Source organism: Lepeophtheirus salmonis, chromosome 8 (genome assembly GCF_016086655.4).
Source record: "Lepeophtheirus salmonis chromosome 8, UVic_Lsal_1.4, whole genome shotgun sequence".
Classification (NCBI taxonomy): Eukaryota; Metazoa; Arthropoda; class Copepoda; order Siphonostomatoida; family Caligidae; genus Lepeophtheirus; species Lepeophtheirus salmonis.
The window spans coordinates 1,678,894-1,697,950 of NC_052138.2; the positions used below are offsets into that span (position 1 = coordinate 1,678,894).

Genomic DNA, 19,057 nt, shown 5'->3' on the forward strand with positions numbered 1-19,057 from the left:
AAAGACTCGTACAAAAGATCATTTAACAAATATTTGACGTCAATTAATAATGAATCAAGAATTTGTGAATCCCCGTCCGCAAAGGATGGGGTGAGGGGCTAGAATCCTCCCCCCGCGAAAGTCAAATGTATTTTTACCATTATCGTCCAAAAGCTATCGCTTTGCGCGAGCAATTTCAAATGGCAACGACTAAAAAAAATAAACTTTTATTTCCTAAAATAAAGGTATTTTGTTAAAAGTTAACTTTTACATTTTGCATAAAATATAACGGAGTTGTGCATCTCAATTAGTTCAAAATTGATGGTCGATTGTGCTATCCATTTTTTTTACGTTTTGTGTTAGCTTGAATTTGAACTCTCAAAATTCAATGTCAATCTTCGTACCCAGTTTGATGCAAAAGCGATTTGTATCTTGTTCCGTAATCCTAGTGACTAAAAAAACTAACGAGAAACAAACAGAGGCAAAAACATAACCACCGGCTAACTTCGTTGGTGGAGGTAATTACTCAAATATGCGTTTTCTGCGGCATATTATAAAGTTTAAATGACCACAGTTATATTACACATAAATACATAATACTCATATAACTTTAATAGATCAAAAAGAAATGCAACTCGTACACAATGTATATTTAGCGATGGGGACTATCTAACAAATGTTATTAAGAATTAAAATAATAATAATTAATAAAAAAACCTTTTAATCCCTTAAGACAATCATTACAACATCGTTTCAACTCATTTCTGTCTTTACAAACTAGTCTACTAATAAACAAAATAGCCTTAAGTTGGTCAAATAACCACACAGAAAAACAAAGAATGCACATTCCATCCTAACTTGAATATATACATTTAATTTACAGTTCTTTCTTTGATCACCCTGTAGACAAATATGAAAAAGAAAATAATTAATTAATATGTAATAGAAAATGGAACAAAAGTCTTTGAGAGAAGATCCTTATATATATATATATATATAGGTATTTGACGTCAATTAATGATTCTTCAACAAGGTGTGAAAGATCCTATTTATAGGTGTATATATATATTATAAAAAGTTTGATAAGAGATCACACGAGGGGAAATAGAAAGATGACAGATGCGCAGCATGAAGCGAAAAATATTATTATTTTTGTGTTTTTGGTTACTTTGCTCTGGCATGGATTTTATTTAAATAATAAAATGTCTCCTTCTTAGATGTACTTCCGGTCCACATTCACGCGTGTCGTTTTGTTCGTATTGTTATTAGGTTAGGATTGTATTAAGTTTTTGTTATGACTATTTCTTCCAAGAGTAAGAAATAAGAATAAAATATTTACAAGAAAAAGCAAAGGCAGCAGATGCTGCCAAGTAGAGGAACACTTTTGTTTTAAAAAAACAACAACACACGTTGTCCAAAATAAATGATGATGACGTTTAAAAAAAAAAAAAAAAAAAAAGTTTGGACATCTACATACTTGAGTTACATACCTAGTTAGTTCATTTGTAAAAACAATTATTATTTTATTTTTACAAGCGGAAATGTAACCTTTACCCAAGATACACCCTTGTATACCCATTTGCTCCTCATAACTTACAAACGTACTAGTTGTAAGACTTTTCAATACCGATTTTACGGTCCATACCCCGTTCACTGAGCGTGGATCGATGTTTTTGAATCTCTGGATGTTATGTTGAGAAAAAAGTAATTACGTATTCCCCACCTTTTTGTTAAACCAAGTATATCTTATTCATTATTGTAAAATAAAATCATACGATTTGGTTTTGTAAAGTTGTGAGTGTATACTACAAAATGCTTGCATTACACTTGGCAAAGTTCAGTCCTGAATTATTGTGCGTTGAGAATGGAGGTCTCAAAGGAAGAAATTCGACATATTTTACATTTTTACTAACTGAAGGTGAGAAACTCGTTCAAAAGCAACCAAGAAAGTTTGCAATATGTACGGGGCCGATACCTTTTCGCTTCATATTGCACAACATATTTCACTTATAATTATTTTGAATTCAACAATACGTTAAAATTAAAAAATCTGACAATCAGATCATTAAAAAACTTAACTTATATAAAATACTCTGCAAATTGTCCAAATATTTGGGCCTATGATTTTTTAAAGGACCCTTTTTTTAGAAACGTCAATTTCTTGGGTATATTTGATACAAATATTAATATCTTGATTACCTCATAACCACACAGATACCCAAATCACTCCCAATCCGTATCTATCTCATATCTTTAAGACAGTTGCAATGTTAATGAAATGGCATTAGCATGACTTAATTAAGAGGAACGTGATTTTTATGGAAACATCAAGAAAAGACCACTCCAAACAAATTTGTGGCATGTATCAACATTATATTTAACTATATTGTATATTCAATATGTCCTCTTTCAACAGCAATAATAGCCTACAAACGTTGGTGAACAGATTGGGGGCTCTTGACTGCAATGTCCATGGGTTTAAGGTCAGGCTGGAGGAGGGCCATATGGAGGCAGGGCAGAAGTCAGCCTTATAGTTGCTGTAGCAGTTTTGGTTATTCTGGCTGTATGGGCTGTTATATACTTTTTGATGTAGTAGGCGGTCCAAATGGAGATGACAGTGGTCCTTATGGCCTTCTTGGACCTGACACCGGTGTAGAGGAGATTGCCTTTATTTTTTTGCTGTTGCTTCGACATTTTTACACATAAAGACACAGTATAAACATAAAAACTTGTTTATTTTTGTTTCAGCTCTCGTTTGATTGCGTTATGAAACCTTGGAATTAAAAATAACGAGTTTATAAAATCCTAATTAAATACACCTGCAAAGTTTTGGGTCCCCACTCTTTATATACCAACGAGTATGGTCTTAATAGAACTAAAATCCCACAAAAGATAAAATAGATCGTTATAATATTTGATATTCTTAAGCTAATTAATGATATTTCTTTAAAAACTTGAATAAAGATAAGTGATATTCATTCCCACCGTCGAATTGTAGCGTACATTTTTTTTTTTGGACAAAAGACCAGACGAGATTAGCCTTAAATTATAAATGACACAACACTCAATAGGTAATAAAAGGGTTTCATTGTCTCCACACCTGCAACAGAGTCCATAAAAACACTATTTCAAACATTAATCAACAACAATGTATTGATTTATAAATATTTAAAAAAAAGAATTTTTAATACCTAATAAAGTTTCTATATTTTTAGACATTTTTGACATGGTACTGATCTATTAAAAATGATAAGATTGTATTAGGGGTATACCAAGAACCAAATAATGAGCTTTCACGAATATGCCAGGCTACCTATTATTATTTACTCATCTCTATTACCCCAAATTTTGAGAGGTTAAGAGTCATTTTTCTTACAATTTTCCAAGGGCAATGTTATAGAACACATAATTAGCTGTGGATTACTAAGAAAAACATTGTCCATCAGGACACAGTACAAGAAAAGGATTTAGATCGCAGGGCTCTTCCGCGCTGGATTGTCCCAGAAGGTCATCTGAGAGCAGATTAAGGCCTCGAGGAAGACGATTTACAATGTCTTAATGCGGTTGAACGTCAGTAAGGAACTCAGACACTCTCCAGGAGCAGGCAGGAAACCCTCCGTATCCGTCAACTGCCTGAAGTCTTTCTTCAAGAAAAAGCTAAATTCTTAAATTGCCGATATGGCTAGGAAGATGAACATGTTCACATCAACGATATCCAGAGCTCTAAAAAAGGCAGGAATAAAGTCTTTGCAGCGTAAAAACGTAAAATAAAAAAAAATGCAAACTCCACCATCACTTTGGAACAAATTGAGAACCATGTATATGCCACATGAAATATTAGGCTGTACATACCGAGTGGTCCATTAAAATCTGACCACTTGTAATTTTAAACTTCAACAAAATATGATTTAATAATTAACAATAGAATTTCAACAAAAGTAGTACTAAAAATAGACGTGTGCCTGAGTTATCTTAATCATACATGTAGCCGCACTTAGCGGCAATGATGGTTTTTATACGGCGGTCAAAGTCCTGGCACCCCTTGCAGATGTAGTCTTCTGCAAGAAGTGCCAGTCCTGGTTGACAGTGGCTATGATGTCCTCAGTTTTAGGACGACGGAGGTGGTTTTCTTTCATCGCTGGTTTCAAAAGTGACCTCTCCAATTTCACACGGCTCTTTCCACCCACATTTTCGATAGCTCACAAGACGGTATGGTGTGAAACCCCGAGATCTCTCGCATGGACCCTCACGGACTTGAGGAGATTGGCCTGGGCTGTTTTCTTTATCTCCTCAAGGTCCTATTTGGCCTTTTTGACAGATACCTTCTTCCTCTCCAACGTTATCGACTTGTTGACGTACTAGACGGTGGTCCTGCAAACGCCCAACTGCTTGGAGAGCACGATTGGAAATTTCGTTCAAGTGTCATTTTCTAAACTTGTGCATAATCTAGTCAGCTCAATTTTTGTTTCGTTTTGTAACTAATTGGTTATGCTTTAATATATCAAAATATGAATTAATTTCAATCACTCGCCCTTCATTAATTTTGCAATTAGTAAGTGTTCGGATTTTAAAGGACTCCCAACTATTAAATAATTGTTTTTTTAAATGAAAAGACCACATATTATGATCTATCTTACATATGATGAAGGAGACTCAATATCCATATGTACACTGAAGAAAGGAAATATATATTATGTACATTGTATATAGATTTCGTCTTCTTTAATCTATGATTTCCTTTGAAGATGAGTACATATTCCTTTTTATAAAGAGTTACATATATTTACATACATACATAGATAGATAGGTATGTAACTCAAAGTAAGTAAGTAAGTAAAAGAGAATTCGGATCTCTTTGAGGAAAGTAATCTTCTAATTAAATAAATGTTATTTCTTTTATACATAAATACATACATTGAAAGGTAAATAAAAAGATATCCTCTAATAAATAGAAAAATAATAATAATTTGTTGACATTGCATGTTCTTGGAATCGGCATTTAATAGACTTTCAATGACTCCGTCCCTTATTATTATTTTATGGTGATGACGACTATTTAAATGACAATAAATTACGACACTAAAGTGTGCAAATATTGACAATAGAACTCTTATTGTCGTCTTTGTGAGCAGAAGGAACAAAGAAGCAGTTTATCTATGCACGTACATAATATTCGTATCAGTTTAAGGGTGTATGCAGTGTTGTGTCGTTCAGCAATGGCCATCTTGACAATTTGAAGAATGTTTTGGTGGAGGAGAGACTCTTAGCTGTCATGACGTTTAATTAGATCAGCTACAAACAGCTCTGAGAACAAGGAAATAAACACCAATCCCATATAGCAAGGACATATAGGCTGGGAAAACTCATATGTAGATCCCCAAATCTACTCCCAGATCAACAAGGAACTTTTAACTCCAGAGGAGCAAACCCTCATTGTGACTATCATTATTTCATCATGATCACACACTTTAATTATTTATTTTATCAGCTGTGACGTTTGGATAAACATGGACATTGACAAAGATGAAAATCCAGACCAAAAATCAACATGGCAACCCAGAAAATTTGAGGAATGTTTTGGAGGAGAGAAAGAATAAGAAAAATGACGTTTCATTAGATCAGCTACAATCAGCTGTGACAAGAGAGGAAAGAGAAAAGGGAAAAAACAAGAACATTTGCTATAATTACTCAAATGTTGATCCCCAATTCTACTTTGAGTCCAAAGAAGGACTCACAATTATAACTTTGCAAGCAAATCCTCAGAGCTACACTCCGTTTTTTATGAGCACAAGGACGTTCAAACAGGGTTTAAATATAGTTTAATCTATTTAGGAAAGGATGTTCACTACTCAGGAATGAGATAATAATAACAACTGCTAAGTAAAAGAAAATTCCTTCTTTATCCTACCAATTACAAATTAACGGGCCCGCTAAAAAACACAGCGGATGTTTATCATTGTACATTGAGAAGAATTACTCCGATGTCAACACGGACTTATTATTATAACTCCGCAACAAATCCTTAAGGACATGCTTTGTTTTTTAAGAGGACACAAGAATGTTCAGTCAGGTTTTAAATATAAATAGTTGGAAAGTATGTTCGCTAATCAGTAACTAAATAATTATGACAAATTTTAATATTTGAAATACTCAACCAATAAATGGAAGTGAGGAACAAAGTATATAATACTTGGGTCTAAGGGCTCCTACCTGTAGGGGCCAAGGATAAAATTATTTTTTATTTAATTTTAACATATAATAAGTGCAAAAATAAACGACATGCATAACAAAACTCAGGTAAATCAAATAAAAATGAAAGTCTATTCAGTAGTCCGGGCAATATATATGAGATAATCAGGAAATAATGGACTCCTGTGCACGGAGAGGAAATAATTTTAATTTCAAATTATTTACAACTAATTATACTCATAATATACATTGATGTCTTTTTCTTGACAAGCCCTAATTCATAAAAAAGTCGCAGATTAATACAAAAAGTAAATCATTTTGTTATTTGTTTGGAATGGCTATTGGAATCTGCTGAAATTTTGGTCTCGGTACATCCCTAGTCTCCAAGATTTTTAGACAGAGACGAAACACTAATATTGAGTCGTTATGGTCGAGCTAGAAAAATATTAAGTAATTTATTTCCTTGAAATTCCTTCTTTGTTCGTGAATGATGAATTTATAATAGGAAGAAGAAAGTAAGCCCCCCTAGCCTAACTCATCAATTCAATTAACAAAAAATAAAAATGATGGAGGAACGTTGAGTTATATATAACTCAACTTTTCATTATTCGAAAAGAAACTTTATTTTTGATTATGAAGAAGAATTAAAACAAAAAATAAACTTGATGAAAACACAAGAGGGAATGGTTGTTGTTACTTTTTGGTAACAAGTAAAAAAATTCCTTCTACAAATTAGTGATGGGACTATGACTCAAGAATCAGGGAATCGGAAGTTTTTTCTGGAATCAGAATCGGCATCCGGAAAGTAATGTTTCATTTGTGATTCCGATTCTGATTAATTACTGGTATTCATTACCAAAACCGATTCCAGAAAAAATAAACGATTTTCCAATTTCCAAATAATCGTCCCATTATTTTTTTTTTTGTAAACAGCTGTGGATTTTTGAAATTTTTCTCAAAAAAAAATTAAATGTTTGATAATAGCCATGTATTTTTGAATCATTTTGTGAATAGTTGTAGATTTTTGAAAAAATATGAAATTTCATATTTTTTTTTCAAAAAGTTTAATTTTTCAAATTAAAACAAAAAAAAAATCGAAAAAATTTAATTTTACGTAAAAAACGTTGTATTTTTGAAATTTTTCTTCAAAAAATTTAATATTTGATTATTTTTTTCAAAAATATTATATTAGAAATTTAATTTTTGAAATTTATTTCCAAAAAAATTATTTTTTGTGAAAAACTGTAAATTTTGAAATTTTTCTCTTAAAAATTTTTTTTATATCAAATTGTGAAATTGAAATTTTTTTTAAAAAAATTTCAATCTTTGATCTTTTTTTAAAAAAATCCAAAAACCGAGCCCTCCTACCACCAAAAAATATACATATATAATCCTTTGAACGCCCCTGATGGCAAAATTGTATTTTTTAACTATTACTTAAAATAGTCAAGAATCAGAATGGGTAACTTTTACAAGAATCACATCGTAATCGGCATTGGGATGTTGTTGTTTTTTTACCGATTCATCACTACAACAAATATACCTACATTTGGTATTTAAATTACACACACACACTTAAGACGCTTTTTTTTCTTCGTTTCTTGTTCTTTTTGTTTTTATAATTCTTCGTTCCTTCTTCACTCCCCCAACTACCAACTCAACCATCCCCCGAGTTTTTTCCCCTATTGGGAAAAGAAAATAAATAAAAAACTACATAAATACATTTGTGTACACACATTATACCATGTACTTTTTTGCGTGTGTGAGTTTGATAATACTCACAGGAATAAACAATACCAAGGAGGCGAAGACGAAGAAGAAGAAAACGGAGTAAACATTCCTCTTGGATTAAACAGAAAAAGGAGGGATAAAAAGACCAAGAAAGTAGTATCATACTCATAACAAGTACATCATATTACATAGATATAAGATAAATAGATAAACGCTCAAAGTGGGGTAAAAGTAGGAAAGAAACTCTTGTCATTAGGGTGTTCCTCCAAAAATATAGGATTGGGTTTTGATTTTTGACATTTTTCGAATGTATATTACGGGCCTTGTAGAAAGCTATCTTAAAGATTATTTATTAAAATAATATCGTAGTCAGTACCTCCACACACCCTAGTCAAGGACTTGGTTAACCTCTGTTAATTGACCACTTATTTGATTACATATAACGACAATTACAAATCCATGAATGGTATAGTTAAGAAAAGATTTTGGAAAATCGGCTCGAGCAATCGAAGTAGGACTCTTATTCTCCAAAGGAAATGCATTTTTACAATGTATGCCAATGCAATGGAATCCCTATTCCTCAGATAATTCTTCTTTTAATCCACAAGTTGCCGATTTTATTAAGAAGGTGGAACAAGAATCAAGATAATGTTATGATTGTAAATTACTGGATGGACGGAAATATTATGGTTTGATTGCACTAGTCACTTATTGCTTCCTCTGGACTGAGATGAGATGTTGCGGATTACTTTATCCTCAAAAACCACGAAGATAAACTTTTTTACCACATTTTTTGGTTTTATGTTCTACTGTATATATTTTATATACTTTATAATTTTAATGTAGTTTTTATAACGATGACTTCAATAAATGATGGATGGTGTTTTCAAAAAAAAAAAGATAGCTAATTCAAAAGATTTTATTTATATTAAGGTTGTTTATATTAAAATTCTAAACTCTAATTATATAATAGGTAAATTCCTATTGTAAAATCTCCTTGTATACAACATTTTTTGTGGTTTTCTATCCAATTGGTGTAAATATACTCAAATCTGCACCCCCTTTTGACACTCTTGAAAATGCAACTTATAATTGAGCATGTGAAAATACTGATTTTGGTAAATATAGAACAATTTATTCAAATGTTTGACCTTCTGATTTATTAATTCTCATTGACATTGCAAATTTGCTGTGTTCCTCCTTAAACCATTCATATAATGAAGATTGACGATAGATTCTAAGATTAACTCACTCATCCTCTTCTTAATTCCCTTTTTTAATTCGTTTTTTTGGATTTTTAATTTTTTTGGTACATTTTCGAAACAACCAAGCCTTAAAAAACTTTGGTACACGGGGAATCTATCTTTCCTTAAAATCAAAATTCCAGAGCCCAGGAATCTGGTCTGATAAGAAAAAAACATATCTCTACGTACGTAACTCAAAATTCTGAACAACTTTCATTTTATGTTTAAAGTATCATAGCTAAAATTTATATTTTTGAGTTTTTATGTAATTTTAAAATATAAGTAAAATTATAAAAATATCGGAGATAATACAAAAACGATTTGGTGAGGAATGTCCCTGGTCCAAAGTTTAATAAAACAGATAGTGTCGACGCAGTGTTTAACTAAATTATCGGAGATCTAATGGCTATCTCAAGAAAGTATTTCAACTGTGAATAAAAAAATTAATTTAACTTTAACTAAGAAAGATAATGCAGTTTAAATAATTAACTAGTTAAGTTAAAAGTTAATTAAATTAACTTATCTAAGTTACGTTGAGTTGCATTAGCTTGCCCAACTCTGGGGAGAAGATAAGAGGGAAGAGACAGAGAGCTGACAAGGGAGGTTTTGTTTCAATCAAAAAGAGGCTCTTAATGACCTGGGAGGCTCAAAAATATGTCATAGGAACATGTTTGGTTATTTTATACGTTTACTTGCTAAATTTCAGACTGATCTGCTTGACCGTTTTGGATTACAAAAACAGACTTATAAATATTTATATATGATATATTTTTTTAATCGGTCGAGAGGCTCAGAAACTTTTTGAAGTGGGGCTGAAGCCCCCCACTTCAAAAAGTTGCTAGCGCCACCACAGCTCTTAATACATATTATTATGTTATTTGATGTAATGAACCTAAGAATTTTTTGGGAAAAATTCCAAGGACCGACAGTCCAAAGGACTGTACCGAACAGACTGGACAGAATAAATATCGACCCACACAGTTTATAGAAATTACGTATTTTAAAGTATCCTATCCCTCCAGAGTATGGGACAATTTATCGGACCTATTCTATTTAATAGGTCCTTGAGAAGCGTCTCATATTTAAAACTCCCTTTTCTACAATTTGAAACTTAAAATCAGTGTGAAATTTCGTTGAAATTAGTTGAATACTTTAAATACACCTTTTTTCCGTTCATATTTGTGAAGCTGAGATCAAATAGAAAGAAAAATAGGGATATTTTAACAAAAAAGTATACTTTTTATTTTATTGGGACATCCTAATGTCCATTATATACATACATATGTACGGAGAGATATGTATATATGAAAACCCCAGACTGTTAAGACAACATTGAATGAGACAACACAAGAGAGAGAGAGAGAGACAAGAGAGAATCCCTCCTCCAATGAATCATCATCAGAAAAATAGAGAAAAAAAGAAATCAATGCAATAACAACCTTTTAGCATAATTATTTGTTAGTTACTTAGTTATAAGTAGACTACAAGTTGCTTGCTATTTTGTACAAAATGTAATTTGTACCTCTCAAATCCTAAGCACTTCCTGAGTTAGGAGTTTTGTTGTTGCTGTAATTGGCAATCTGAAGATAGTTTTTTAATAGGTGTAGTTAAAAGAAATTAATTATTTTTCCGATATACAGGGTTGTTCAGGTAAATCACCCACCCTCTCTTTTGGCACAAAAAAGATGGAGGCATGACACTGTCGTTGCTCCCAATGACCTCAAGGGTGATGATACCGCCCGGAAACTTGGTTTTAAAGACGTGGGAGACATTAGCTCTCTCTGTGTACAACCCTCTGTCGTTCTGGATGTTGTGGGATTGTTTCTCATCCGAATAAAAGATGGTTTGGTTACCATGGGACTTTAAATTGTTCAGTTATTTTCTTACGTGGGCAGCCCAGATGGCTTTTATTTTTGTACGTAAGATTATGTCTTTTGTATCTCTGGACAGGACAAATTAAATAAGGACCGAAAAAACATTAATTGAGACTTAATGGACATTGCGAATCAACCAATTATTTGGATCGAATGTACCTCGGATTAGAGTTCCGATGTAACTGTTCATGTCCTGATTGACACTACTCTATCCTAGGGTCGTTTCTGACTCTTTCCGCCAATGAAGTTGATGTTTATGCGTCTGTTTGTTCATCTGTTGGTAACTAGGATTAAGGCAAAAGTGATGGATTGATTTTGATCTAACTTGGAACAAAGATTATATAAAGTCAATGTTAGAAGTCATTAAATTTTGAGAGGACAAGGTAGCACCAAACGTTAAAAATACATAATGGCACATAACTTTTGAACATACTTAGGTACAGAGCTTATATGGATGTCCTTTTGTGGGGTTATTAAAGTTGCTTCAATGAACAAAAAATCAATTCACGAAAATGGTCTGAGTAGATCATTACAGTATAAAGTACGAGTATCATCAATTATACTAATTATTTTTTCGGCAGTGAGTCTGTTCAGCAAAGTGGTCATTCGACAATAAGTTTTTTTAGCAACATGTCCTAGAACTAGTGTTGGATCGGTTTAAAAAAACTGAAAAGAATGCAAGACTACCAGTCCGATCTAATAGTTACTAACTATGTATTTTCAGCTGTTCAACATAACCTCTTTCAAGAGACAAGATACCTGGAGTTTAAAGAAGGAGGTATCTGACTGGAACTGATTAATATACGTTCTTGGTATCATTTATTATTTTCTTCATTTTTATATTATTCAATCCTAGAGCTATGAGTGAAAAATAGCTATAAAGATAGCTAGGACTGAAGGGCCGACTTTGAACGGTAAAAAAACTCTGACCGATAAAAAAATGACAGGGGAGAGATTGATTTGGTAATCAGTCCTAGTAGTACTGATCCAACACTACCTAGTACACATTTTATGATTAATCTATATCAGGGATGTCCAACACGTGGCCCGCATGGCAGCCCGCTCAATGTTTAATTGCGCCCCACTACTTATTTTCATTTAAAGTAGTATTTTTGAAAAATTATCGCCATGTGAAAAACAGAAATTATGAAAAAATAGAGAAAATAATTTTTTTTTGCGGATTTCTTTTCTAAAAAAGAAGGTCATTCGATCAAAATATACATTTTTACAAAAAGTTTAAAAGAAGTTTTCCTAATGTTCATTTCATTGGTCAGATGGAGTTGCACTGATTAAGCATATGTAAACATTATACTATTACATTTATTCCATCTGAAATATGAATCTTCTTTGAAGTCCATATATTTAAAGTATATTTCTTTCTCTAGGAATGACCAGGGCACGAACCTACACTCATTGAGTTCAAGAGAATAATTTCTTCCGAGCACGTTGTCGATTGAGCTATGACGTTTCATCCTTTTTTTTTTTTTTTTTTCTTAATCAGTTTGGCCTTGAAAAATTAGGTTTAGACTAATTTTGAAATAAATGTGTGTTTAATAGTTATAATTTATAAAACCATTTTTCACATAAATTTAATTTAATAGGTTATATGGCCCATAAACATATTTGAAGTGACAATGTTTCCCGTTATATCAAAAGTTTGGACATGCCTGAACTATGTAGATCCATTGATTCTTCAATCTATACTATGAGTTCCCAACGACCCAAGAACTCCAACATGGACAACTTTTATTGAATCTATGTACACACGACGTATTTGTCGTTAAGAAATAAGTATTTAACTATGGTTGTATATCTATTATACATAAAGCTGCTGACATACTTGGATACATACATACATATTCCATTAAAATTCCATCCCACATATTTTATTTTTCTCTCTCTATAAAAGAATGTGATTATAAAGACCTTTTCCAACCAATACACACACATTTTATATATAATACCACTCTTTCTTTTTTTAGACGACTATATAGGAAGGTATATAGGTAATATAGGTCCATTCTCATTATTGTAATCTTTAACTCAAAAAACTTTATCATCATGAGTACATTGATGTTACTACTACAACAACCAAACTGAATATACAGGGTGCTCCAGGGACGCTGGATTATATCTTTTGTTTGGGAGGGTTTTTCTTTTGGTAAATTTAAAAATTCCATAGCTAATCACAAAATTAAATTTTTTGAAAAAAAAAATTCTAAAAATTTAATCTCAAAAACGATAAATTTCAAAACAAAAATTCCAAAATTCACAAAAAATTTAATTTTTGGGAAAAATTTCTAGAAGAAAAATTTCCACAAGCAAAATTTCAAATATTAATTTTTTGTCGGTTTTTTTTTCAAAAATCCAACGTTATTCACAAAATTTTTAATTTTTTGGAAAAAAATATCAAATACTGATTGTTTTCCAAAAAAAAAGATTCAAAATGTAAAATTTGAAAAATAAATTTTTTGGAAAAAATTTCTAAAATCCATATGTACTGACAAAAATTTCAAATTTTTGAAAACAATTTAAAATATTGATTATTTTCCAAAAAAATTAAAATGTAAAAATTTGGAACAAAAATTTCTAAAATCCATATCTATTCACAAAAATTTTAAATACAATTTAATTTTTTTTTGTAAAAAAATTTCAGAAACGAATATTTTTCAAAAAGCATATCAAATATAATATAATATTGTAGTACGGGCATGTATGTATGTCACACGGATTAGCAAGTTGGTCTTAGTATAACGGGTACATCCTTGTACTTAGTATGCATTAATTAAATACGAATTCAAAAAAGGAATTAATAATGGATTAGCGAGTTTGTCTTAGTATGAATTAATAAAGTAATTCAAAATAATATATATAATACATTTTGAAGATTTTGGTTGTCAGCCTGACCAAATCCAGATCCCCCTTAAAATAGCATCCAGACGGTTTTTTAACCATAAGGTACATGGACATAACCTGTACCAATGTATAGTACTATGTTAGGACATCATCAAAAATTAAGACTGACAAAAAAATCGGTCGGAAACTTGAGGTCAGACCCGCCACGAAGTACCCGGAGTAACTATAAAATTCCCATTTTGTATCCCATAAGGCACATCTATAACACTTGCATATGTGCATAGTACTACGTCGGGACATCATAAAAAATCAAGACTAAGAAAGTTTGCAGTTACAAATTGTTTACAAAGTTAATAGATACATATTTAAATGATAATTACAAAGAAATTGGTCTTGGAAAGTGTGGAATTAAAATTTTCTCAATATGACCTTTATTTTCATCACTACTATCGTTATCTTCGTCAACGTGCTGTTAAAGAAAAAACACAAAAGGAATAGAATTTCATTAAGATCATTTTCTAAACAATGTTATACATTTACAGGTTTTAAAATTGAGATAATAGAATTTAGTTGGACGAAATTCAGGGATGACAATTTCCAGTTTTAAACTGAATGCACCGTTTTTATCCAATATATGAACCAGTTTGATTATTTTAGGCATTTGTTAGGGTGGAATTTTGACCACTTTTTCAGTTTTCTGATTTTTCTTGAAAATTTTTGAAAGCGCAAAATTTTACTAGGCAAACCTGCAATTTATAACTAACCTTCAGCACTATCTTTCAGGAAGAAATCTGCCTCTGTGCGAAGAACATCTAACGATTTTGGGGATGAATCGCCCTTAAAACACACCAACTGGTAAAAACCATTTACATCCTTCCATCAATACTCTAGGGGAGATAAATCTGTTTGGGTCGATCTAAAGTAGATTTAGCAACTAAATGAGTGTAACGAATCTTTTGGAGTAGTGATCTTGAACATGGTGGTAAAGAACTGTCATCCAACTTCTTCAGACATATGATTCATTCCTCAGCTTTCTTTGGCTTGTACTTGTCCAAAAACAACTGGAACCGCACTTCATTTACAGATGTCATTTTCTTCTTGGTGAACATCCAATCACAAACTTTTCAACTGCTGTAATAGTGGATGTAGACTCCATCTGACACAAGCTGACTAAAACCTGACTGTGCATCTTCTTTTTTCTGAATGAGCTATTGTGGTCTTATTTTCTCCTTTCCATGGAATGACGAGGTATAGTCACAACCCGTGAAGACATAATAGGAAGGCAGTGATATGCAGAATGTATCACAAAGTGCTGCAAACGTCTGACTTAATTTTTCTAGACGAAAATTGGTTGACAGTGTTGGTTTTTATGATGCCCTAAGATAGTACTGTACATTGATGAAATTTTTGTCCATGTAATTTATGGGGTGAAATAAACCGTAAATTCAACGTTTTTCGGGAAACTTTGGGGGACTTCAAGGGCATCTGACTTCACTTTTCCGTCAATTTCTTTTAGAACTGGTTTTTTGTGATGTTCGCCAAAGGACTATACACAGATGCAAGTTTTTTCCATGTATCTTATGGTTAAAAATACCCGTTCGAATGCTATTTTCAGGGGGATAAGGAGACCAGACTCAGCAAGGGGTCAGGCTCACAAAAAAAACAATATTCCAGGTGACATATGTAAGTTTATAAAAGGTATAAGAATCCCTGCAACACTCAATTTGCTAAATATATACATATAAAACAAAAGAATTTCAACAAAATTAATACTATAAATAGATGTGTATCTGAGCTCTCTTAATCATTAATATGGTTGTCCCAGTGCTGGCTGAAAATGGCTTTGAAGGCCTCGGTGTTTGTTTGACAGTCACTGCAGGCCTTCTCTTCGACATGCACCCAAAAGGTGTAGTCAAGGGGTTGACATCAGGGGTGTATGAGAGGCAAAAGTGTCAAAAAAAGAACTAAAAAAAAAACATTCAAAAGAGTCTTGCAACAGAGAAGATGGGTTTCTTTTATTGATAGTGTCTAAAGTACCCTCTCCATCATCACAAGGCTCTTTTAATAGCTCTCTCGATAGTCTGGTGTGAAACTCCGATGGGTTTCTTTTATTGATTGTGTCTAAAGTGTCCTTTCTACCCTCGCAAGGTTTTTTCCACCCACTTTTTTTATAGCTTCGAGATCTCATGCTTGGGCCCTCATGGACTTGATGGGATTGGCCTGAGCTATTTTCTTTAACTCCTGCGAGCCCAGTTTGGCCGCTATGACAGAGCCCTTCTTTCTTTCCAACGTTTCGAACTTGCTGACGGCGTAGACGGTGGTCCTGGAGACGTCCAAGTGCTTGAAGTGCACGAATGGAAATTCGTCAGGTGTCATTTTCTCGACTTGTATGTAAGCTAGAGAGCTCAGCTTTGTTTGGTTTTGTAGCTAATTCTTTATGCTTTAATATATTTGAAATATGAATTAATTTACATCCCTTAACCTTATTTAATTATGGAATTCGTAAATGTTCATATTTCAATGGACGAACCGGTCATTTGTAAAGAACTCAGACATGCAGTTTGTACCATACTCCAAAAAATAGGCAGTAAGTATAGGTGGAGCAAAAAATTGATAGACACAAGATATTAGAAGAATGTTTCAGGGGTGAATAAATTGTCTTTGCATATAGAAGGAGGGAGAGTTCAAAGCATCACCCTGTACCATTACATATTTTAAAGTCCAAAAAGGTTTTATTATTTTTTCATAATAAAGAATTATTGCATTCAAATATTTTAAAAGGTTTTATCTATTTATTGTTATTTTGTCAATATGATTATTATTATTATTATTAAGTGATGAGACCCCAAATAGGAAGTCGTTCCTTGCAACTACTCAATTCTCGCATGTATGTACATATTATGATCGAGCTATTAAATACAAAATAATATATTATTGTTCTTCTTGATAATGATGTATGTTGTATTTATGACTGAGTGATTTGCCGTAGTAATATAACTTTTAATATACATATGCGATGCAATCCACAGCACACTCAAAATTTTTAAAACAGATTGAAAGGCAAAAGGATGTCAAGGACATGAACATGTTATTATAGCGTGTGTGTGTTCTTATACATAATGAGGTGTCATAAAGTACATATGTGTTTTTGCCACACTCTCAGACAAAAACAACAGCGACGAGGACTGATCAACAACATCACACGTGTTCAATGGTTCTCCATCACTATAACAACCACAGGGATCGCTCCATTCTCAGGGACGTCCGGAGAATTATATTTTTAGGGGGGGCTGGTTTATGGAATTTTTCTATTGAAAATTCATAAACTATTAACGATATTAACTATTCATAAAAACTGAATTTTTTGGAAAAAAAAATTCAAAAATCCATCGCAGATTACAAATAATATTTTTTTCTACAAAAATTTCAAAAAAATTATAAAATAAGTTTCAAAAATCCATAGGTATTTAAAAATAAATTCAAAAACTGGAAAAAAATTCAGAAATAACAAATTATTATCGAAAATTAAATTTTTTAGAAAAAAGTTTACATCCAAAGTTATGTACAAAAAAAAATTTTAAATCTCCGGCTGTTCACAAAAAAATTTCCAAAAATTAAATTTAAAATTTATTCAGACAACACACGACGACTGATGAACAGTAACACACGTGTTCAATCCATAACTAGAATTACCACAGTATTCTCCCCATTCTCAAGGGCGTCCGCAGGGGGTTAGCTGGAGTGAGTATATCCCCCCAAAGAAAATCAAACAATTTTTTACTTTTTACAACAACTTTTTTTTGGTCAGGATGAAAAAAATTCACGAGGAAATAGAGGTAAAAATTATATTTTGAACGATTCATTTTCTTAAAATAAAAGTCATTCGGGCCAATTATGCAGCAGACCAATAAATAAAATATTTTAATTTTTTATTCAGTTTTTTTTCTATAAGAAAATAAGTTTTTGTGAATACCTATGGATTCAAAAAAAAAAAAATTCCCAAAAATGTCATATTTGAAACTTATTTTTGAAATTTTTTGTGAACAGCCTTGTATTTTTAAATTTTTTTCCATAAAAAAAATAATTTGCTGTAAATAGCTTTGAATTTTAGAATCCATTTAAAAAAAAAAATCCCCAAAACTTTATTTTTTCTGAATAGTTTTGTCATTTCTTTTTACCTAACATCAAGTCCCTAATTCTCCACGTATTTCTTACCTTCTTCCACAAACTCCTCCAAATCATATACGCCTTCGTTCTCCTCTCGCTTGATGATCTCCTCGGGAAAAGAAGGGTGATGATAGCCTCCACTGCTCCCCTCTTGTAGAATGTTATCATTGCGAAGTGTGAACAAGTCCTCTTCATTTGATCTTTTTTCTAATAGATCGTAGTGCTCGATGCAGAGGAGTGCTGTACCGAGTTCTTCGTTGTTACGAAGGGCAAACTTATCCCCTGGGACTAGGCGGATACCGCATGTCAGACATGCGAAGCAGTCCAGATGGAAAATCTTGTTTTCATTTTGTAGCTTCATTACGTATTCATTCTCGTTAGAGAAGGGTAAATCACATTTGTCGCATTTGGAGCCAAAGAGTCTGAAAGGAGAGTAAGAAAATAATGAATAAAACAATCGGCTGATTTTATAACATGGAAAAATTAATTTGAATGTTGCCATTTTTTATTTTTTTTCCCACAACATGCCCCACCATCTATACGGCACGTTGAGGCAGTAGTGATTATCTACATATATAAATAAACCAAAGTGTATCGGTATGAATATCTAAATGTGTGATGCACTGTATATAGTGATCCCTGATGTATATCATATACTGTAATGTCTGCACAATCCTTTCATACATAAGGTTTTTTTTTTTTAAATTGATTTCCTTGTAACATTTTATGCAATCATGTTTATACATTTTATCTGGTTTTTACTCGTGGGTCGGGACACTTTCTTGAGTTTTAGCTCCTCTATTATTTATCCTGTTTATTTTAGTGAAAGTGCACAATATACTCTTTTAAATGATACCTCCTCTCGAGAAAATGACACTTGAACGTGATCGACGAATTTCCATTTACACACTCCATAGAGTTGAGCGTCGACGGTATAACTGAATAAACCATCAGTAAGGCCAGGCTGGACCCAGAAGAATTAAAGAAAATAATCCAGACCTCAAGTCCATGAGGGGC

At 32.3% G+C, this 19,057-nt stretch overlaps 1 protein-coding gene across 2 annotated transcripts in view; it reads right to left on the reverse strand.

Moving 5' to 3' along the window:
• Window positions 1-19,057, reverse strand: part of LOC121123183 (insulin gene enhancer protein isl-1) — a 62,083-nt gene that overhangs the window by 20,539 nt on the left and 22,487 nt on the right. For both annotated transcript variants that reach the window (XM_040718308.2, XM_040718309.2), the window contains exon 3: window positions 18,089-18,462. In XM_040718308.2, coding sequence (XP_040574242.1) covers window positions 18,089-18,462 — 374 coding nt within the window. The remainder of the gene's footprint in view (window positions 1-18,088; window positions 18,463-19,057) is intronic.